At 45.2% G+C, this 23,013-nt stretch overlaps 1 protein-coding gene and 1 long non-coding RNA gene across 4 annotated transcripts; one reads left to right on the top strand and one right to left on the bottom strand.

The window, feature by feature from the left end:
* The first annotated feature begins 313 nt into the window (after window positions 1–313).
* On the top strand, window positions 314–22,854 carry LOC135251478 (polyamine-transporting ATPase 13A3-like). 3 transcript variants are annotated; one of them, XM_064328978.1, is made up of 32 exons: window positions 317–560; window positions 2,994–3,075; window positions 4,131–4,257; window positions 7,032–7,205; window positions 7,980–8,126; window positions 8,471–8,622; window positions 9,173–9,242; window positions 10,518–10,652; window positions 11,692–11,764; window positions 12,239–12,370; window positions 12,521–12,709; window positions 12,956–13,113; window positions 13,243–13,431; window positions 13,895–13,956; window positions 14,067–14,217; window positions 14,301–14,417; window positions 14,576–14,593; window positions 14,811–14,964; window positions 15,455–15,575; window positions 15,913–16,037; window positions 16,496–16,770; window positions 17,382–17,461; window positions 18,231–18,273; window positions 18,503–18,612; window positions 19,018–19,114; window positions 19,463–19,535; window positions 20,107–20,251; window positions 20,484–20,719; window positions 20,991–21,079; window positions 21,205–21,285; window positions 21,635–21,727; window positions 21,857–22,854. In XM_064328978.1, the coding sequence occupies exons 3-32, from the start codon at window positions 4,174–4,176 to the stop codon at window positions 22,064–22,066; spliced, it is 3,783 nt and encodes a 1,260-aa protein (XP_064185048.1). In that variant the 5' UTR covers window positions 317–560; window positions 2,994–3,075; window positions 4,131–4,173; the 3' UTR covers window positions 22,067–22,854. The 3 variants fall into 3 exon arrangements, with proteins under 3 accessions (XP_064185050.1, XP_064185049.1, XP_064185048.1); XM_064328979.1 differs by lacking the exon at window positions 7,032–7,205 and having other exon boundaries at window positions 316–560; XM_064328980.1 differs by lacking the exons at window positions 20,107–20,251; window positions 20,991–21,079; window positions 21,205–21,285; window positions 21,635–21,727; window positions 21,857–22,854 and having other exon boundaries at window positions 314–560; window positions 20,484–20,624.
* On the bottom strand, window positions 19,741–21,948 carry LOC135251487 (uncharacterized). The gene is made up of 2 exons (XR_010329148.1): window positions 21,809–21,948; window positions 19,741–20,724 (listed from the first exon to the last, which is right to left on the bottom strand). It is a non-coding gene; the product is annotated as an uncharacterized LOC135251487 (long non-coding RNA).
* Window positions 22,855–23,013: the final 159 nt, after the last annotated feature.

Genomic DNA, 23,013 nt, shown 5'->3' with positions numbered 1-23,013 from the left:
TTTTAAAGTATGTATTGCATAGATTGTTTGCTATGCGTAATTGCACCGCGTCCCATTTTTCGATGAACTGTAATTGTGTTATCAGAAATAATAAATTTCCCCAAAACGTTGTTATTTGGATCATATATTTATTAGGAAGGGATAGGTCAGCGAAAAATTCAACATACAGATACCCTCTTATGATCCATAGAAATGTACGATGCTGCAGTGGGCAGTTGGACTACATTTTTCCTCTGCAAAACGGCAGAGTAGTAATAGAAAAACTACAATTCCTGACATGCAGCTGTACATGAAATGCCAACACTTCCTTTTCAAGCTGTCTTTTGGCATCAGCTGCTGTGGTCCTAGAGAGAGGATACAGTAGATACTGTTGAAGAGGACTACTCGGGCGGCACGGGAAAGCAAAGGAAATAAGAAACACCGCCGATAAATATAAACGGACACGTCGGAGCACACAGTACATACGCTAAACATTTTCAACTTACAATCTTGTTTCTCTGGTCAAGACGTCCCGACTAAGAGCTCACGAAAGAGGAGATGATATGTTGACCCAGACCCGGGTAATTATCGACACATCATTATTAGCTAGGTAGCTTGCTGATGAGATGGGTAATATGTGTGTATATGAAATAAGCTATCTCCAGCTATTCGATCGACGTCTGGTTTATGGCACAATTCGATACATTGCATGTGGGCTAACTGAATTTGGTTGAATGGTTGTATTTTGCGAGCCGTGTCAACATATTTTGCTGTCAATCATATTGACCACTGCTGGCGTCTGTGGTTACAGTAGCTACGTTTTTGTCTGTTAAAATTAATTTCCTTGTCAAATAAATAATATAGTTAGCTGTAACAAAAGCTCGTGTAAAATAAAGATGATGGAGCCATGTATCGTTATGCGCTCAATCTTTGATATGGTGTAGTTGGCTAACAACTAGCTACCTGGCTAACCTGAGTTTACATTAACGAGCTGAATTCCAAGAGAGGAAGAATGGGAAGAGAATGACCATGGCACTGTAGTCCTGGAATTTAAGCTAAGGTTGAGGCAAACGTTTAAACCCAATGTTTGCTTGTAGATTTTGATGTTTACTGAAATAATTTTCGGTCATTGTCCATCATGTAGAATACATGGCACGTGTGTATCTAAAACTAACTTTAACTTTAAACAATAGCTCTGACTTTTAAAAACTTGTCGAATATAAAGACTTTATTTTGAAATAGCTGAAAGAGAACATTCATCTTAATCATAATTTTAATGTACAATGGAATAAAATCGTTATTACATTTATTGTACTGTAATTGTTCGATATCATTACACTTAGACTTGATTAATTCACGTGTATTGAGTTTCTGCCTTTGGGGGCTCTGGAGTCCAGAACTCTGGATTGGTTTCTTCTCGAGAAAGTACTGATGCACTTATTCTAATTATGAAAGTAGAAATGTCTAATCTCTGAAGTGAGTAAGGAAAACTCAGCAAGGTTTCACAGTGTGATTGTGCATTTGCTGTGATGTAGGCTAACTGTTTTTCATGAATGACTGGGTAGACGGTAGCTACTTGTTTTCATAAGGATGACTGGGCACCCCTCTGAAGGCTGTACATACTGGTGGTGGCAAGTGACATTATAGTGACGTTGTGTGGCTGTTATACTGTCTGTCTGCTGGGTTACTGGTGGTAGCAAGCATCACCACAGTGATTTTGTGTCCACATTAAATGTCAGACAGTAAATCAGTTGTGAGGTGGTGCTGTTATGGCAACATAGTGAGAACTTTGTTCATTAGCGGGGTTACTGTGGTTACCTTGACCCAGTCGGTTAGCTGGGATGGAATTTGAGTGTTAGTGTTAAGAGGATCATTGTCAGGAGCTCTCCTGGCCCCTATCTGTATTTTGCTGAACTGAACAACAGGGGAATCGTGGGGCCTAAGGAGACCAGTCTGTTTACTCCTGTATCATTGAACCTAATGCCTGCAAAGACTCTGTGAGAGCAGCTATGGGGCTAAGTCTGTCAAGCTCATGTACAGGAACACTGAGACCATGCATACTACTTTACATACATCCTCACACTGGAGACTGGAGCACCAAGACTGCACACTTTCACTGACATTGTGTTGCAGTGACACTGATCGCTAAAATGCTATACATTCTGTCTGTTTCCTCCAAATATATCTTATGAATTTCATGAAGTCCATGTGAAAAGTGACTGTGTCTATTGAAAGTGACTTTAACATTATTTTCTTTAGAACAGGAAATTGGAAGTGAGAAATTAGAATATTGCAAAGCACAAGATATTCCACCTTGATCTTCATGTCTTGATTGCAATTCCTGAGATAGTCTTGGATTCAGCTGTACAGGGTAAAGCCAATGAGAAAATAGTAATATAGCCAGTGCCATAATTACCTTTACTGCTGATATAACTCAGCTGCTGAGTGACTTTAGTTTAAAAGCATCACTGTGTGCTGAGTGTATCAGCAAAGGGAGAACAGCTGGGCACTTCACTATCCTGCAAACTGAAATGCTGCTGCTAAGCTAACACTCAAACACATGAACAAAAAACAACTCCTCCAATCCTAGATATTTACACTAGCAATCACACTGTCACACCAATACACCAAGACACACAAATACGCCTACATACAACCTCACGGTCACGCAAAATATTTGACACACAAGAACACAAGCATTAACATAACACACTTATAGCAATTCTCAGATATTAACTAACACATACACTCTGCAACAATCATGAGAAATTACCACTTTTAAGCACCACGACTACAATCTAAGCACTGCCACTTCAGCATACACACTAACATGCACCTTGATTGATACACTGAAACATCTGCCAACTGCACTGCACTATGTACCAAATGTTACAGGTTGACCGTTTCTGTTGTGCTACTACTCGGTCAAATCTATGTCTGAAGGTGCATTATAATGTATCAACTGTGTTATTGTACACGTTTGTGTGACCTGTGCTTTCTTTCTCTCTTTGCAGCTTCTGCTCAGACTGCCCCAGTGTAGTAGGGTGTGGAGTGTGGACCGAGGCCCATTCAGCTGACACTGTAACACACACCGTGGTGAGCAGCTGTCTCCCTCTTTGCATCTGTTCTCTGGCTCCTGGCTTTGGCTCTTTCTCTCTCTCTCTCTCTCTCTCTCTCTCTCTGGTTCTCTTTACCTGGCTCCCTCTCTCCCTGACTCTCAATTTTCCCATTACAACCTTCCTCATGGTCCTCTCTTCCTTGTACTCCACCTTCTCTCTTCTGTCACTTCTCTTGTGTGTGTTCTCACTGTTTTCAGATTTTCACTTCGGAGAAAGGTTTGTCATTTATCGTGGAGAAATGTCACCTTGTAGTTTTATCGAAACCACATTGCTATCAAGTTGTAACTTGAGAATTGCCGTTTTGATTCCCCCAAATATTTTGTTTAGTCACAGCTTGCAAGACAGCAGGATACTGACAACGGGAAATTCCATCTCTGTGGAATACAAAGTGATAGCTGCAAAAGCTGACATACAGTGATCATTACCTCCGGAAGACAATCATTCACTGTAATGTCACGGCAACAAGCACCCATGAGCTATTACAACATGTTACTTATCCATTTGAAATCTCCATGCTATGGTTCTGGCTCACTCATTCGTAAAGGCTCAGTGAGCATCTTATTGCAGAGGTGGGACCAGCTATTCTAACACAGTAAAGTATTGAGCACTCATTAACCTACCATTATGGATTTACCACCATTTTGAATAAATTAAAAAACACTCCTCCTAGATGGTTTGACCAATTTTAGTCAAGAACAGTGCACACTATGTTTTCGTTTTGCTGAAGTGTGCATCATCTGTCAGCACCTCATTAAACTTGGGTGTGCATTTCTTACTTTCTTACGCTCACACTGAAGCCATACTCAGAGCAGTGCTAGAGAAGGCTTTCAAAACAAAGCACGGACATCCATTAACCTACTACGACATTTCAGATTTACTGCCAGGCCAGTATCCACTGAAAGTGTGGGTTACAATCATTATATTGATCCAGCATTAACAAAACAGTGTGCTCACATTGTCAGAGAGAAGTATATTCTGTGTGCTTGTGCACTGACACCTTGCCCCCATGCCCCCCTCCCCCGTCTCAAATAGGGCTGTGGAGCTGGAGTAGGAGGGAGGTACATCGGAAGGAGCGATGGAGAGAACAGAGAAGGAGAGGTGGAGGGAGGCAGAGAGAACAGGAGCCCAGTGGATCAACCGTGGGGAGGAGGAGGAGATGGTGAGGATCATGCTCTCGCCACCCAAATCCAGCCCCCCACCACTCAAATCCAACCCCCCCAACACCCGTTCTTCCAATCCTCCATTCATTCCACCAGTTAGTGTTCCTTCCCCCTTTGTTCCTTAATCCAGTCTGCTGTTTTACTAGATCTGTTAATCTCTGCCCTAATACGACCTAATTCTCTTCACACTTGCATATTTTTCTCCTCTGTTCAGTTTTTTTTTTTACTTTCCCTCAAATAACCATTCCAGACATTTTATGGCCTTGAATTTACATATTAATTATGCAGTCTGTGGCAAACACGCCTGCCACAGGCCACCGAAGTGGCTTTCTTTGGGGCCCTCCAGCACAGAGACACAGGGAGATGATGTTAAAACAGTCCACATTTATTCCACGAGGGTTTGGCAAGATGGTATAGCCAAATGAGCAGATGTTAGACCCTGTCATGACAGAGAGCTGCCTGGTGTGGGTGGGGATGGCAGATTTAACCTGTGCGCAGTGATTACCTCACTACGCACAGGTGCAGCCACTCCTGTTCCTGGGTCCAATTAGCCTGGCCAATCATCTAATTCTTCACCAATTATCCAATTGGCCAGGCCTAATTAGCTTGACCCAGGGCAGGTGTGGCTGCTTAAACCAGCCATCCCCACACCACATACCCCCAACGCCAAACTGAGGCCAGGGAGAATCACGGGCCGAAGCCTACCCCCCCCCACCCCCCACCCCCCACCCCCCACCCCCAACAAAGCAAAAGACAAATAAAAAATAAAAACCACTCTAAACACGCTACAAAATTTTTTTTTAAAAAGTCAGGGTGGGTGGCCCCGGAACAGTCCAGTACATGCAGTGACCCTCCTTCAGACGACAAGGCAGCCCTTCTTCCTCCTCCCTCCTGGAGCACGGGAAGTCCTGGGCTGCTCTGCTGGCTGGTGGGGGCGTCACCGGCTTGGGCTGTTCCAGGGGCTGTGGTGGGGTGGCTGGGCTGGTGGGCTGGTGGACTGGCCTTGTGGTGCTGGGGATCAGGAACCCTCGTGGCTGTGGTGGCCGCCAGTCGGCTCTGCTGGCGGGCGGCTGCAGGCTTATCCCCTCATGGGCTCCGGGCAAACCAACCAGGCCAAAACAAAGAACTGAAAACGACCAAACGGACGAGAAAGGAAGCAAAACGGCGCGGCCACCGCTCGTGCGCCGCCCGTGGCTGACCCGCCTTCCCGGCCAAGTCCAGCTCACGGCGCGACCACCTCTCGTGCACCGCCCGTCGCTGACCTGCCTCCTCGGCCAGGTGCAGCTCCTCAGCATCCCAGCTGAGGATTGCCTCCTTCCCCTCCCTGGTCATCTTCCGCTCCCCATTTCTGGCCCGGAGGATCCGCCCGAAGCCCTGTCGGGAACACCTCAGCCGCCCCTCCTCCAGTGTGCTTCCTGGCTGGCCCTCCTGTGCCTCTTTGCTGTGCCGGAGGAGCCCCACGTTGGGCGCCACTGTGGCAAACACGCCTGCCACAGGCCACCGAAGTGGCTTTTCTTTGGGGCCCTCCAGCACAGAGACACAGGGAGAAGATGTTAAAACAGTCCACATTTATTCCACGAGGGTTTGGCAAGATGTTACAGCCAAGTGAGCAGATCTCAAACACTGTCATGACAGAGAAGCTCCTGGTGTGGGTGGGGATGGCAGATTTAACCTGTGCGCAGTGATTACCTCACTACGCACAGGTGCAGCCACTCCTGTTCCTGGGTCTAATTAGCCTGGCCAATTATCTAATTCTTAACCAATTATCCAATTGGCCAGGTCTAATTAGCTTGACCCAGGGCAGGTGTGGCTGCTTAAACCAGCCATCCCCACACCACACAGTCATATACTTATTTTTTCAAATATGTGAATGTGAAAATGTTTAAATCATACTTGGTATGTAACATACATTATAGATTTTTATACATTTAATTGTATACATGACATTTTTGTCTTGTTGTTGTCTCACAATCTATTGTACGGTCACTGAGTGCAGAACACAACTGCATTGTCCAAAATCAAAATAGAACATACTAGAAAACACGACAACAAATTAAAAAAAGACATGACCAAACCCCACCCCTGTTTGCGATCTCAATCCACAGATGATTCCATCACAGAACTTTGTAATTATTTCTAACTTTGTAATAATATTCTGACGGCAATATATTGTGCCAGCACATTGTGTTGGACAGTGGAATGCAACTTGCAAGTGCAGACAACTTTAACGGAGCCAGCCCCACTAACTTTCATGTCATCAGAGTGACATTGTAGACATACAATTAACAGGAACAATGCTTGTACCTTCCTTTTCTGGTGTTGGCTGTTGTGTTTTGTGAAATGTTGTGTTTCTGGTTTTGTCAGCTTGCTTTACGAAATGTCGTTGTGTTTATGGTTTTGTTAATTTGTTTTTTGAAAGGCCATCGTTTTCAGAGTTGTTGTTTTGTTCTGAGATTTGTTGTGTTTTCTAATTTGTTTGTTTGCTTTGTGTATGCAGTTGTGCTTTGCACCGTACTTGGCCACTGTACCCTTGTCCTTGTTATACCTTCTCTCTAACTGAGCGGATTTCTCCCTTCTCTCACTCTCTCTCTCTCTCTCTCTCACTCTTTTTTCCTTCCTTGTAATGTGTGGGAGTTTATGGTTTTTGTGCCTTGCGTTTTTTTGTTGTGGTGTTATAATAAAGGTGTGTTAAAACTCAAAGCTCTCTCTCTCACCCTCTCTCTCTCTCTCTCTCTCTCTCTCTCTTTCTTCCTCTCTCTCCCCCTCTCTGTAGGAGGTGTGTGGGTTCGTGCCGTGCGCTTGGCGGCTGTGTGTGCTGGCTCTGGGCTGCGTGCTGTCGGGGGGTCTGCTGGCTCTGCTGCTGCTCTGGGTCCCCCAGTGGAGCGTCCGCTGGGCGTGCGTGCCTGCGCCCCTCCACCTTGCGTCTGTCCTGCTGCTGCGCACCACTGTGAGTCCGCCGACCGCCCTGTGCGTGCGGGGGAGTGTGCATGCGTGCGCGTGCGGGGGAGGAAGGCACCCGTACCCGTCCACATCCTTCTGTCAGTCTGCGCTCCAAGCGGGAGGCAAGAGTGAGAGTGCACTGGGCAGCACTAAGCTTTCTGAAGTGGTCAGACATGCTGCATTTCAACAGCAGCCTTTACTTGAATTGCTCCTATTAACTGTGAAATGTTGGTGTTAATCTACAGTCAAGTAAATAAAAAAATGTTTTAAATGTTTTTACCCGCTTTCTCCTCGATTTGGAATACCCAATCTTGCTCGCGCTGCGAGGCTCGTCGCTGCCCCCGCTGTCAATTCGGGAGAGTGCAGACGAGCATGCGCTCTCCTCTGAAGCACGTGATGTCATCGCCGTTTCTTTTGACTCCGCGTCGGACTCGCTCAGACATGAGTTGGAGGATGACGCTTCACAGGCTTGACAAACTGCGACCGCCCGATTGACCAGCAGGAGTCACTGGTGCGCAATAAAATATCGTCATCCTGGCCAACCAAATCCCTCCCTCTCTGGGTGGCGGTAGCGCTAAATATGCATCGCTCTCTGGGGCTGCTGACCAGCGTCGGCACTGTCTGGTCCAGACGCCGGAGCAGTGCCGTAACACCATGAGCCCCAAGCAGCTCATGTGTATATCTGTGTCTGTGTATTTCCTCTGGTCAGGGACACTAACGATAACTGTGTAAGTAACATACTGCCCCAGTGTAAGCTTTTTGCTCTGCATCTGTCCCTCAGGATGAGTTTGGCCAGTATTTCCGGGTTTGGGTGCAGACACTGCAGGTTCCTGGGGTGGACCCCCTTGGGCTGGGTGCAGCAGGAGAGGGGGCAGAAGTGGGACAGAGCTTTAGCAAGGGACCGCTGGAGAGTACACAACCTCAACAGGTACTCACTTATACGCAAACACACACACGCACACACACGTACACACACACGCACCCAGACACATCTATGCACCTACACATTCTTTTTCTTTATTATGTGAATTACTTGCAGTTGTAACTACTGTATGAAAAGTGGCATGTCAAATGATATTTATTTATGTACACAAACCATACCATGTCCTTACAGTGGCTTGTGTGTGGCAGTTAAGCACAGAAAAGAACCAGAAGTTGATGGCTATTGCACTCTTCCTTCCCTTTATTTTTTAACATCCTCTTGCACTGTCTGTGCTCTCTTCTGTTTCCTGTGTCCTCTGTCCCTCCTGCTACTTCCTGTTCCTCCGGCAGGTGCGGTACTTCTGCCTGCAGTCGGTGGTGTACGTGTGGAGCGCTGGGTCTCAGGGCTTCGCCCAGCTCACTGCTCTGGACTGTGGCGTCCCTGTGAGAGACTTCTACTGCCGGCATAGCGCTGGACTTCCGCCAAGCACACAGCAGTATAGGTGTGTGTGTGTGTCTGTCTGTCTGTGTGTGTGTGTGTGTCTGTGTTTGTGTGTGTGTGCATTTGTGTGTGCGTGTGTGTATGTAAGCATGCATGTGTCCAGAACTAAACAAAATGTTTGAATAAAACTGTCTGTTTTCATGTGTGCACTGGTTCTGCCCCTGACTTCCTGGACGCTGATAGACTGGACACTGTTTCTACAGAGTTTCCCTTTTCAGATTTGCACTCATGAGGTGCTTTAATATCATGATGTAAAACCAGATAATTGCGAATGAACTCAACAGTTTATAAGAATCAGCGATATATGTGGCAGTTGCATAGTTCACTGTAATAATACAAGATGAATGTAGTGCTGGTAGTGATAATGCCTCCTCCTCCTGTGTTGATACAGTGTCAATATTCCTCTGGCAGGGTCACACTACCACGTACAGTAGATTACAGCCAATGAGTTTCTAACCAATTAGAATTAGTTAATTTTTATATGCACAAATTTATTATTTGGCCCTGTCACAGTATTCTGTGTGCTTACTGCTTTGGTCCCCCTCTCTCAGGAGGCTGTTCTATGGAATCAATCAGATTGAAGTGAAAGTGCCTTCTATTCCCAAGCTACTCATCAAGGAGGTAAAGTAAACATTTTGGGCTGTTGACCCGAGGCTATGCTTAGGTTCATGCATGAGCCATGACACTGCGTGGAACTGGCACAGCAGACATGCTTGAAGAGCAAACTGAAGTTTGCACGAGCGACTTTCAAGGGCTGCGATTTCAGGAACTGACAAAACACAGTGGAGCACAGCCAAAAACAAAATGAGGAACCTCCCATGAGGCTTCAGAGACCTTTCTCATACATTATTTTATTCTTTTTTTTGTTTGTTTGAAATCCTCTTTTTTGTGTATAGTCACATTTCAGAATTGGCTAGTAAAACAATCAGTTTAGTGGCAAAACGCAAACCCTGCATTTACCATATCATAAAACCAAACATTATATTTTCAACGTAGCTTCTCAAACATTAATCTGTTAAAGGACTTATGCATTTAAAAATGTGTCATGGTTTCCTAGATTGATTCTATATTGCTATAATATGTTCTAGTTAATACCTGTCTGTTTTTGAAAGGCATAAAAATGTATATAACCTCAGCAAGTGTTGCAACATTTTTGGGAGAATTTTTAATCTGTTTAACACCAATGCACAGAGGCCCTGTCCTACACTGGATCCTGTGCCTGTCCTTCTCTAACCCCTTCCTTAATACCAGAAATTGATCCAATTATGTGTAACTGTTGTGAGTTAACCTAGTTTCTTCTCGAGATAGTCTCATTGCATTACAACTCGAAACTAGATTTTGTCTGTTAGCTATGTTTAGCTGCCACTATATGGCCATGGGAATTTTTTTTTACTTTTTTCATAGTTTGGGTCACCTCAAGACTAACCTTATTGATACTGTTCATATAATTTTTTAATATCTTATTGTATGTAAGGTGTTCCCATGAAGATTAAGACTTGTCTGTATGAAACATTACCTGTGAATTAGTATCTGACCATTATTTTTGTGAAATTAAATAAAATTTGATTGCATAACTGAGACAATATTAATTGGACTCAAATGTATGTATGTAATGTATGTAACTTTCTGCATTTTTATCCCATTCGTATTTAATTTGCTGGATATTTAAATACTTAGTCTTTGTAGAGATTCTAGATTGCTATTATATGTTCTATTTAATACCTGACGCATTGTCATAGTTATATGTTACAGTCGTCACACAAACATCCACCAGAAAAACTGTAAATGATGTAAAAAAAATGGTGCAAATAATTACAAATATCAGTGTTGCTTGTAACTGTGAAATTTACAGAAATTGACCCTGATTATGAAGCGCTCTCTCTTTTTCTTTGGCAGGTGCTCAACCCTTTCTATATCTTCCAAGTCTTCAGTGTTATTCTCTGGTCTCTGGACGATTATTATTACTACGCCTCAGCTATCTTAATGATGTCACTGCTATCTGTCTGTACCTCACTGTATACTGTGCGTAAGGTTAGTCTGTCTGTCTGTCTACCTCACTCAGTCAGCAAAGTTAGTTTGTCTAATGCGTTCATAAAGTTAAACTATGTAACTCCATCAATCTCTACTGCACAGTGACAAATTCATGAGGTTATTCTGCAATTCTGTCTATGTATTTTATCTCACTGAGTACTGTATGTACTGTAGGTCATTTGGAACCCTCTGTATCACTTTCTTTTTTTTAAAACATTTGTAACACCTTTGTGTGTGTGTGTGTGTGTGTGTGTGTGTGTGCGTGTGATTCTGTTAGCATTAGTGCATTATTGTAGTAGTAGCTTGTCACACATTATGTGTCCGTATGTACCTTTGTATGTTGTTGGTCTGCTTGATTTAAAGTTTGAATTAAAAGTTATCTGAAATTCACAAGTAAAGACAAGCACACATTCTTGCCCAAAGTATGTACTACCATCTGCTTGAGTCATGGATTACACGTGTGCAGGTAGTGAGCCAAGGTGTGATCCCACAAAAAAAACCTTCCTGCTGAGGCATTTGGCCAGTTAGGCCACTGTTGTAAAATGAGGAAGCAAGTACATAATAACAGCATTATTAGGTCTGCTTCTATATGTTGTATTTATTTCCTGGTGCAAGAATTCATGTATTTAATCCCACATGTCCATCATGGCCCTGGTTGGCTTCGGAGCTACCCAATATGTTTTATGGATTCTGCATGTAAAATCATAGTGATCTCTGTTCAGTTTCACTTACTTTATTACAGTACAGTTACCAATCAGGTACCAAAATCAATCTCCTCAGCAGTCATTGGTTTTGCATGCACTTGCATCCACAGTATGTGCAAATCTTTCAGCAAATCTTAGTCTTTATTTCTGTACCGCTCTGTAATTCGATAAAAAGGTATCACTGTGTACCTGACTTATCTACTTAATAGCCTATATCTACAACAATATTTTCATATGTCAGAATAGACTGTGTGCTCCTTGGTGCTGGTATCTTATTGACAGTTCTCTGTGCAACCATTTCTCTATCTGTCTGTCTGTCTGTCTGTTTCCCACAGCAATACATCCTTCTCCATGACATGGTGTCTGCCCACAATGTGGTGAGGTGCACCATCTACAGAGGAGACCAGGGTAAGACAGTTACAAAATATTATCAGAATGATCAATTTTAAGCTTACTCTGATGAAGGGATTCTCAGCTGTAGTCCTGGAGGGCCTCAACACAGCAAGATCTCCACTTCATTCAAAGCCACAAAAAACTACAAACTCATTACAGAGATTAAAAGCTCTTTCTGGATAGTGATGAATTACTCGTGGTTAAAAGTCTTGTACGTTCTTTATCTAACGGGAAACTCTGGAGGAATAGGGTAGCAAGTATATAAAGACGGTATATATAAATCTGCCCTGCAGATTGAATTATTTGCAAGCTTCAATTATTAATGTTAAACGAGGTCTTTAATTGCAACTGTTTTCCCATGGTGTCCTTTAGGGGCTTAAGTAAAGTGTGAAAACCTGCGGACACTGCCAGGTCTAGGGGGTAGCTGTGATTACTGTAAAGACAACATTCAGGTTTTCCTTGTTTCTTTTGTCTCTTTCTTTCATGCAGACACTGAGGAGATCCTTTCCACTGACCTCGTACCTGGTGATGTCATGGTAATCCCAGCCAATGGCATGATGATGCCCTGTGATGCAGCTTTGATAGGCGGGACTTGCATCGTCAATGAGAGCATGCTGACTGGTGAGCCTTTCCTCTAGTCACAACATTAGTGAGCTACAGTATTTTAAACTATTTACAACAGACAATGAGTGGATATATTCATATACAATACAGCCATTGCTGAGTCAGTATCAAGTCACAAATGGACTGTACCACTGTGATTATCCTCAGGGGAGAGTGTGCCAGTGACCAAGACCCAATTGCCACTGCCTCCCTGTGGTGGTGGCCCAGATGGTGCCCTCCCAGAGCCTCTGTATGACCCAGAAGAACATCGAAGACACACCCTCTTCTGTGGTACGCAGGTCATCCAGACACGCTACTACAGCGGAGAAAGGGTGCGAGCTGTGGTCATCCGTACAGGTGTGTGTGTGCATGTGTGTTAAGGTCTCGTCAGTGTATAGCGGGTCTGGGCAAGTGTACCCCAGCAGTTTAGCTGTAGGGTGTGGTTTTGTTATCTGGTTTTCACACAAGCTATCAGTGTTACAGGACATCAGGCACATCAGGTTCATATCTATTCAGGTGCCTGATCAGACTCATAGATGTGTGTGTGTGGAACCCTGCGTGTGGTCATGGCTGCTCCTGAATGGGTCTCCCCACTCCTCCCAGGGTTCTGCACAGTGAAGGGTCAGCTGGTCAGGTCCATCCTGTACCCGAAGCCATCTGACTTCCGGCTCTACCGAGATGCCATTCGCTTCCTGCTGGGGCTGGTGTGCGTGGCAGCTGGGGGCATGGCCTACTCCATCTACATCAGCGCTTCCATGGGGGTGAGGCAGCGGGGATGGGGGGAGAGAAGGGGGGCTGGTTTCCCTCCTTTTTGGTAGCCCCTGTAAGTGAATATCACCCTTTTTAACAGTCGGTATTACTGTCTTTGGGTCTGTCGCTCTTCTTCTCAGGAGTCAGTGGGCCGGATCCTCGTGGAGGCCCTGGACATCATCACCATCACGGTGCCGCCAGCGCTGCCTGCTGCCATGACCGCTGGGATCGTGTATGCCCAGCACCGGCTCCGGCAAAAGGGCATCTTCTGCACCAGCCCCCAGAGGATCAACACGAGCGGTCAGATCAACCTGGTTTGCTTTGACAAGGTCAGGTCCCACATACGATACACAGTGGAGTAACAATGTTGCTTTGCAGTGGAACATTTAAAAATCACAGAATACTGGTTGCATTTTGTGGTTTTTGGAGTACTTGTAATTGTTTGCAGATGGGACAACCTGATTTTATGTTAGTTGTTACTGGTCTGGTAGATTTGGTTTAATTCCTGGGGGGTATTTCATGAAACAGGATTATGGGCTGAGTAAAACCCGGAACGGGTCTGTATACTTCAGTCCATGTTCCAGATTTGGGAGGGTTCCAGGTTTTACTCAATGCGGTCATCCAGCTAAGTCAGTAATCCTGCTTTGTGAAACAGAGCCCTGAGCTCAGTTTCACTGGGCTGCACGCTAAAGGGAGCCAATGAGGAATGGCACAGCCAGCCCAGCTGCTCTCTGTGTTCCGCTGTTTGGGCTGGTATGTGGATGTCAGCACTCACTGTGTCTTTGTGTTCAGACTGGCACTCTGACTGAGGATGGCCTTGACCTGTGGGGAGTCCAGAGAGTTCAGGACAGTAGGTATGTGTGTCTGTCAGAGAGAGAGTGTGTGAGAGAGAGAAAGAAAGAGAGAGAGAGAGGCTTGCATGCCATAAGATTGTGTTGTGAATAGAGATTGTACTTCTCTTTAGGTTCGGTCCTCCAGAGCAGGAGGTGGCGACAGAGGGCCAGTCTCATTCTCCCTTCCTGGTAGCTATGGCTTCCTGCCACTCCCTGACCCGCATTGAGGGACAGTTGACTGGGGACCCTCTTGATATGAAGATGTTTGAGGCCACAGGCTGGGTAAGAAGCATACTGCTGTGGGAGCTGTGCTGCTGGTGTCTGCTGTCTCTCACTGCGTATGTGTATGTATCTGCTGTTTTCAGGTTCTGGAGGAGCCCAGCCCTGATGAGACCTCCAACCATGACCTCATCATGCCCACCGTGGTCCGGCCCGCTAAACCTTCCCCCCTGGAAACGCCCCCATGTCAAGAGCAGGACCCGGTGAGACCCTGGTCACTGCTGCACACTGGCACTTCAGCACTGTTATGTGTTTTCAGAAAGGAATTAGATTTTATTCACATATTATCTATGTTAGCTGTACCAATTCCCTTTGCTGAGTGATTCCTGTGTACCAATCTTTTGATTTTTCTTCCTTTCAGGATATCAGAGAACTGATGGTATGTATTTCTTCCATTCCTACGTAGAGTACATTTAGAGAACGTGGTCCATTTTTGTATGAAAATGTGCCGTGGAATCTTTAATTGCTTTCACCCTTGAACTCAAACGCTATCCTGTTGCATGCACATAGTCCATTCCATCCCCCTCTCCTTTGCTTGCCTAACCCACACCTGTCCCTTCCTGTCTCTCTCTCTCTCTCTCTCTCTGGTCTCTCAGGGGCGATACGAGGTGGGGGTGCTGGCTCAGTTCCCGTTCTCCTCGGGCCTGCAGCGCATGAGCGTGGTGACCCGCGTCCTGGGGGAGCGCAGGCTCAGGGCCTACCTGAAGGGGGCGCCGGAGACCGTGGTCCGCCTGTGCCGCCCGGACACGGGTGAGAGAGCGGGGCGGAGACAGGGGGCACGTGGGGGTAGAGTCAGCGCCTGCATACAGACACCCGCAGCTGCAGAAGTGCTCAGGGCAAGCGTGTGGCTGCCATGTCTGACATGGGGTGTCTTGTATGAGGTGTGAGGTCGCCTCTGAATGAAGTTACAGTTCATCACCTTATAGTACAGTGAGCCTGATCAGGTTGACAAGCTGGTGTCGATAAGTCCAGCCAAATATCAGGGATGTGCTTTAGTGTAAAACCAGTGATGGGCTACATTCCTACTAAATCACAGTCTTGTGAAGGTGGGGCTCCAGTGTGAGGGGGCAATACAAGCCAACCCATCCGCTGACCCATGACATAATGCGAGGTATGAATTGGCAGAACCAATCATATTTCAGGAAGCTAATCTCGCTTCCCTTTCCGTGCTCTGAGAGGGTGTCTGTGGTTGAGAAGCTCTCTCTTTACCGGCTGAGTGCGTGATGTGTGTTAACGACAGTGCCGGCGGACTTCTGGGAGGTGCTGGACGGCTACACCCGGCAGGGTCTGAGAGTGATCGCGCTGGCTCATCGGCAGCTCGAACCCAAGTTCACCTGGCACCGCCTGCAAACCATTAGCCGGTCAGTCCGCCGCCCCCACCCTCTCACCTCACCTCACCTTTTTCACCATTTGACTGTTTATGAGCATCATTTTGTGACAGAATCGGTGTTTATTCTTGTTATTGGCATTTCGTTTTATTGGTGTCTCTCCTGTCTCCCTGGCTTTTGTGGTCAGTCACATTTTGAAAGCTTTATTGGCATTAAAATGTGCATATATTAGCAAAGCTTTAACAATAACATGCAACCATCTACATAACATTTTGCAATAGGACATGATAATTGATTACATTTGGAAGGCTTCATCCATTTCCCCATGTGAATATTTAGTCTGCTCTCTCTCTCTCTCTCTGTGTGCCAGTGAGGTGATCGAGTGTGAGATGGAATTTCTGGGTCTGCTGATGCTGCAGAATAAACTGAAGCCCCAGACAGTGCCCGCGCTGGCCGAGCTCCACCGAGCCAACATCCGCACCGTCATGGTAACAGGTGAGTCCACATCACATCTGCACCGTCACGGTAACTGGTGAGTCCACTTCACACATGCACCGTCATGGTAACAGGTGAGTCCACATCACAATAGCACTGTCACTGGGATACAAATAGATTTGGTTGATTCACATCGAATGGACTCTCCATCCATCCATATATTTTCTAACCCGCTTATTCCTGGGCAGCTGTTGTGAGGGAGACTGGAGCCTATCCCAGCATTCATTGGGCTAGAGGCAGGAATACATGCTGGACATGTCGGCAATCGCAGGGCGCACACCATTCACTCATACACTCATACCTACAGGGAATTTAAACTCTCCGATTAGCCTAACCTGGAAACCCAAGCAGACGCAGGGAGAACTCCACACATAAAGGCCCTGGCTGGGATGGATTAATGGAGTCTGAAGTCATTAAATTGAATTGACTCTTGTGAGTAAGAGCTCTGCTCTCCGCAGGGGACAGCATGCTGACGGCGGTCTCCGTGGCGAGGGAGTGCGGTCTCATCCCGCCCCACTCGCAGGTGATCATCACCGAGGCCCAGCCCCCCCGGGAGGGGCAGCCAGCCACCGTGTCCTGGAGCTACAGCCAGGACAGCCCCCGCGCCCAGCGCCAGGAGACCCGGGTCAGTGTGGGCCCGCAGCAGCCCCACGCCCTGCCCAGCTACCACTTTGCCATGAGCGGCCGCACCTTCGCCATCATCCTGGAGCACTTCTCCGAGCTGCTGCCCAAGGTGAGGCCCCTCGGCCTGGGAGAGAACTCAGCCACTGCACCCTCTGGTGTGGATCTCCTCCTGATTCCCTGGCTCAGCCCTACTTTGCTCTGAAGTCACTAAGCCAGTTTGTATTATTATGTTTCAAACTGCAGTTGTGTCCCTGTACATGATGAGGCTGAAGAGGGCCTCACTATCTATGGACTGTAATTTAGCTCACAGGGAATATCAAGCAGCACACCAGAATGCTAGAATATGGCAAATGTGATGCTTGTTTTAATCATTTTATAGTGGTAAAAGAAAATTACTGAAAAAATGATTACGAATGAGAGGTGGTCAGACATTTCCTGTTTGCACATTTTGAAAAGTTAAAGTTAGTCACTCAAGAGAACTGCAAACCTGCTCAGATGCTTCATTACACAAGCACTTTATGCTGTAGGTCAAAATGTTTTCAGCACTAGAAGTCCGAACTGATATGTGAGTATGAATGTGGTGCGTGCGTTTGTGTGATGCGTGCATGCATGTTTGTGTGTGTGTGATGCGTGTGTGCATGCGCGCGTGTGTACGTGTGTGCGTGCACGCGCATGTGTGTATGTGTGTGTGTGCGTGCATGTATGTGTTTTGTGTTGCAGTTATTGCTGTGTGGGACGGTCTATGCCAGAATGGCCCCTGACCAGAAGACACAGCTTGTGGAAGAGCTGCAGAAAGTAGAGTGAGTGTCTGAAGCTGACACGCTGATTCAAAACTCCCGAGTACTACACACTGACACACTCTGATTCAGAACTCGCTTATACTACACACTGATACAGTCTGATTCAGAACTCGCTGATACTACACACTGATACACTCTGATTCAGAACTCGCTTATACTACACACTGATACACTCTGATTCAGGACTCGCATATACTACACACTGATACACTCTGATTCAGAACTCGCTTATACTACACACTGATACAGTCTGATTCAGAACTCGCTTATACTACACACTGATACAGTCTGATTCAGAACTCGCTTATACTACACACTGATACAGTCTGATTCAGAACTCGCTTATACTACACACTGATACACTCTGATTCAGAACTCGCTTATACTACACACTGATACACTCTGATTCAGAACTCGCTTATACTACACACTGATACAGTCTGATTCAGAACTCGCTTATACTACACACTGATACAGTCTGATTCAGAACTCGCTTATACTACACACTGATACACTCTGATTCAGAACATGCCAATATTGCACACTAACACACACTGATTCACAACTCACTAATACAATATACTGACAAATATACAATATACTGATGCATACACATAGTGAGGCACACACAAATGTAAATGCTCACCGCAGCCCGTATGTTGTGGTGAAATGGAAAATAACATTAAACTCTACACAAACATCCTGATGTGCACACTGTTACCGAAAGACAATGAGACTCTGACACCGCCCATCTGTCTGTCACTCACAGCTATTATGTGGCAATGTGTGGAGATGGAGCCAATGACTGCGGGGTAAGACATTCCGTCTGTCTGTGTTTGTTTATTGTTATCTGTTTTGATCACTTTCAACTTTCGCCACAGGAGAATTGTTTTCATATGGGCTCTCTCCCAGCTAGCACACAATGTTCCAACAACAGCCCTTTTATTGCACCCTGCCAGCATTCCAACCATTTTTGGGCTAATACTGTTGGGGTGGAGCCCTGGAGCTACTGTGTGTGTGATATGTATTCTCTGCTTCCAGGCCCTAAAGAGAGCCCACACAGGGATCTCTCTCTCAGAGCTGGAGGCCTCTGTGGCCTCTCCCTTCACCTCTCGAACCCCAGACATCTCCTGTGTGCCACACCTCATACGGTAAGGACCCTGCTCTCGCGTCTCTGCCTCGCTTTTAAAGGACGCCACCACTGGCATTATATATGCGCTTTTCCAGTGTTGGCTTTATGCATTATTTATTTGGCAAACTCCTCTATGCATGAGCGGTTACTGAGGAGAGTACAACTGCTGAAGTACATATGCCAGTTGTTTTTTATGCTGTAGGTCAGATGTGTGGTTATCTAGCACAAAATGGGTGCTCTTTATCACTCAGGTGGATACGAATGGGCTGTGCACCTGTTGAAAGGAAGAAAAGGCTTCTCTTGAAAATGCGAAGCCATGAACATAGTTACTTTATTTTTTGAACTGTTAAAGTCAATCCTTGGAACTGCTTATATTGTTAAATGCAGCTTTGAATAAACACTAAGGAAATTTGTTTTTTCTCAGGGAGGGAAGGGCAGCTCTAGTGACATCCTTCTGTGTATTCAAGTTCATGGCCCTCTACAGCATTATCCAGTACCTGTGTGTGCTGCTCCTCTATTCTGTGAGTCATTCTTATCCTTTACACATGCACACACATATAAATGTGTACACACCACCTCTCCTGCATACTTCATACTCACAAACCCACTTCTGCATATGTACTTCTCTCTCTCTCACACACACACACACACACAGTTACACACACACACACACAACACGCACTGTTGCAGTCTATTCTGTATTTAAACATAGACTGTATGCATACATACTCTGTCAAACATAAATACCCTCAATATTCACAACAAATACCCCCACACACAGGCGTTATACCCTTCATACAGTTTTACACATTCTTGTCTGTTTGTCAGAACATTACCAGTTATGTGCTGTGTTAATATCTGTTTTTCAGATCCTCAGTAATATGGGAGATTCTCAGTATCTGTTCATTGACATTGCCATCATCATGTCTTTGGCTTTTACCAGTAAGTGCACTATTGAAGTCCCACTTGAAATGTGTATGTACTGTACTACAGAGCCTCAGTCCTGGCAGTGAGAATGACTATTGATTACCCCACTATAATATGTTATCATAATGACTGACACCTTCTAGTATTACTGGATTAAACTAGATGGACTGGCACATAGGGAACCATAATGAAATAGCAGTAAATGATGTAGACACAGATGAACTGATATGGCGACTGGCATCCACAGTTTAATGGTCTCAGTTTCAGTGGCTGAATAATTGAGTTACTTCGATGCATTCTGTTCTTTTGAACCGAGGACTGAACCTAAAGAGACGTACCACTATGAAATCTCTGTTCATCATGAAATTTTATGGCATGCAAGCTCAGTGCATCAGATCTGGAGAAAACACCACAGACTAATCACAACTCTTCTACACGCACACACACACACGCACACACACAGACAGAGACACTCACATAGACACACAAATATACTCTCATCTCTCTCTGTCTCTCTCTCTCCCTCTGTCTCGCTCTCTCTCTCTCTCTCTCTCTCTCTCTCTCTTTCTCTCTCTCTCTGATACAGTGAGTCTGAGCCCTGCCTGGAAAGAGTTAGTGGCACAGCGCCCCCCCTCCTCCCTCCTCTCTCCCTCTCTTCTGCTCTCTGTCATCGGGCAGATCTTACTGGCTCTCTCCTTCCAGACAGCCACCTTCCTGCTGGCCCACACATAGTGAGAGAGGGAGAGGGAAATGGAGGGGAAGGTGGGGGGGAAGAGAAAGAAGAAAGGGGAGGAGGGGGGGAGAGCTAAAAAAGAAAGGGAAGTAGAGGGACTTGTTACACTTCAATAAGGTTACTATTTGCTGTTGATTTTGAGTCTGTGGAGGGCAATACAACCATGAAAATATTCTAACAGTGTACATACTGTATTTAAAGTGGTGTTCATATTTGAACTCTACACACAGCTCCTGTGAATCTGCCCAGAATGAGACTCACCCCTCTGATTGGCTGGCTGGGAACCTATCAACGATGACAGCCAATGGGAGTGGGGTCCTGATGAGCGAGGAAGATGAGGACGAGTCTCACAATATCCAGAATCTGCAGAATACCAGCCTTTTCTTCGTATCTGGCTGCCAGTACCTCACTGTGGCGCTGGTCTTCAACAGAGGACCTCCATTCAGACAGCCCCTCTACAACAACTGTGAGCTGCACACAGTAGATACAGTTTGAGTAACACAGTTTGCTAAACTAGAGAATTTTTGTACACTACGGCACTCCACGTTTTGTTATAACTCAGAAATACAGCTACATTTTAACATACAGCTGTCCAGTAAGCTTCTGGACTAAGAAGAATGTACACATTATGCAATGTATGAATGTTGACTATTGTGTAGTAAACTGAGTACTGCATTAAGATCAAGTAAGATACTGACACTGAGTGTTTCTGTTTCTCTGTGACTCCTCGACTGCAGATCTGTTTGTGCTGTGCATCCTGTCCTCCTATTGTTTCTTGATTGTCATACTGCTGTATCCTGTACCAGCTCTGCAGGACTTTTTCGAGGTCAGTGTGAGCTTGAGTGTTTGTGTGTGTGTGTGTGTGTGTGCGCATGCGCGCATGTGCGTTTGTATGTGTGTGCGTCCGTGCACGTGGGTGTGTGTTAACCACTCTGTCTATGTCCCTCTCAGCTGGTCTGTATACCTATGGAGTGGCGGTTGACCTTGCTGGGCCTGATCATTGTCAACTTGATCCTGTCCTTCACGCTGGAGGTAAGAGATACGGCAACCATGACCACTGTTTCTGTGTTTTTACTTATTTAAACAATTCTCTCCACTGTAACATAAGAGTGTGGGATCTCAGGGATACAACTGCATGGAATTAAAGTTGTTCAGCATTTTTAAAGTAATGTGAAAATAGAAAACTCTTATTTTGTAGCTATAATTATTTATTACTGACAATTGCAATACTGGTCATGTACTGTTACTGTTATATGGTGCCATGATGTCACATTCACAGCAGACCATCATAAAACAATGGTTAAGGAGTTTGTGATACAGGTATTATGCTTCGCATTTATTTGGCAGTAATGCCCCTGACCCAAAGCCTCTATCTCTTAAGAGCATCATCATTGACTGCAAGGAGATATGGCAGAGGCATTGCACTGGTCAAAAGCTCCACACCGAGACACACGCTGACACGCACTGCCCACAGGTAAGCAAACTGATCTATCTATTGCCATGTTCTTTCTACATAATATAACCGTTCTTTATGCACAGGCACAGGCTTTGTCACCTCATCAAACACTGATGCCTTCAGGATGCTTTTTGCCTTTCACACCAGATGGAAGTGGACGGAATGTCACTGCAGCGCAGTCCCCATGGTAGCTGTTGCCACAGGTCCCATCCTCCCAGGGCCCGGTACCAGCGTCTGGCCCAAGAGCTCCTACTGGATCCTAGCTGGCCTCCCCACCCTAGCACTAAAATAAAACCTCCCAGCTGCCCTGAAAATAGCATTGTGCAAGGCCAGGCACCTCAGACAACTCCACTCTGACTAACTATGGTAATGGAGACTGGACAGAACCACGGAAAGTGACAAGGGTTTAAATCTTTTCTTAATTGTGCTTGTGATTCAGTTTTAGTGGGAGTGACTATATTTGATTTGTATCCTTACTGATATTGTGCAAAAAACAACCCCTAAGATCCTATCAAATTAAATGAAAGGAAAGCACCTTTACATCTAGACAACAATTTCAGTAAGCAAGTGAACTTTTGTGCCAAATCATTCCTCTATGTAGATTCATCTGGCCATCAGTATTTAATGTGAATAGGAGGGTAATCCCTGCTGCTGCAGTAACACAATATGTGTGTGTGTGTGTGTGTGTGAGAGAGAGAGAGAGAGAGAGAGAGAGAGAGAGAACAAATGAATGAAACTGAAAAAGAACAACGGCAATCCTTACTAAATTTAAAACTAAATGTAAACAGTGTTAGTTCTCATACATCTGTCATTGCCATCCAGATGTGTCTGAATAATTCTGTAATAGTGAATGTAGGGGAAGAGGTAGATTTGAAACTATTGTGTATTTACAGTTATTTATATAACTGAAACACAGCACAGTTTTGTAGTGTGATTTTCTTAAGATATTCAGAGTGGTTTTCACTTTAAATCAGCATTTCTGTTGAACAGACTTGCTTCTTAAATATGTTCTCCTGGTTGCTTTAAACATGTTTATTTTTAGCATGTACCAGTATGTATATTTGGGCAAACATGCAATCTAATATATGTATATGTATATAGGAAGGCCTGATATGGCATCAATAAATTTGTATCTTATGAACCAATGTGTTGCTATAGTCTTCCATTTTTTTCTTATCACATGGTAACTGATTCAGTTGTTACATGTAATATTATTTCCTGTCATTTTATTGTGTTCTATGTTAAATCAGAAGTAGCCTAATGAACTTAAGTCTGGTATTGTGATGGTAATTTCAGTACAAGTG

The sequence above is a fragment of the Anguilla rostrata genome, chromosome 3 (genome assembly GCF_018555375.3).
Source record: "Anguilla rostrata isolate EN2019 chromosome 3, ASM1855537v3, whole genome shotgun sequence".
In the NCBI taxonomy this organism is placed as follows: Eukaryota; Metazoa; Chordata; class Actinopteri; order Anguilliformes; family Anguillidae; genus Anguilla; species Anguilla rostrata.
This window is presented reverse-complemented; position numbering and strand designations above follow the sequence as displayed.

Excerpts from the sequence above, each read along its gene's own strand:
- LOC135251478 (XM_064328978.1), top strand. The coding sequence starts at position 4,174 with ATGGAGAGAACAGAGAAGGAGAGGTGGAGGGAGGCAGAGAGAACAGGA. Across the intron at positions 9,243-10,517 it reads CCAAGCTACTCATCAAGGAG|GTGCTCAACCCTTTCTATAT; the intron begins GTAAAGTAAACA and ends TTTCTTTGGCAG. Across the intron at positions 14,965-15,454 it reads CCTGTGCCGCCCGGACACGG|TGCCGGCGGACTTCTGGGAG; the intron begins GTGAGAGAGCGG and ends TGTTAACGACAG.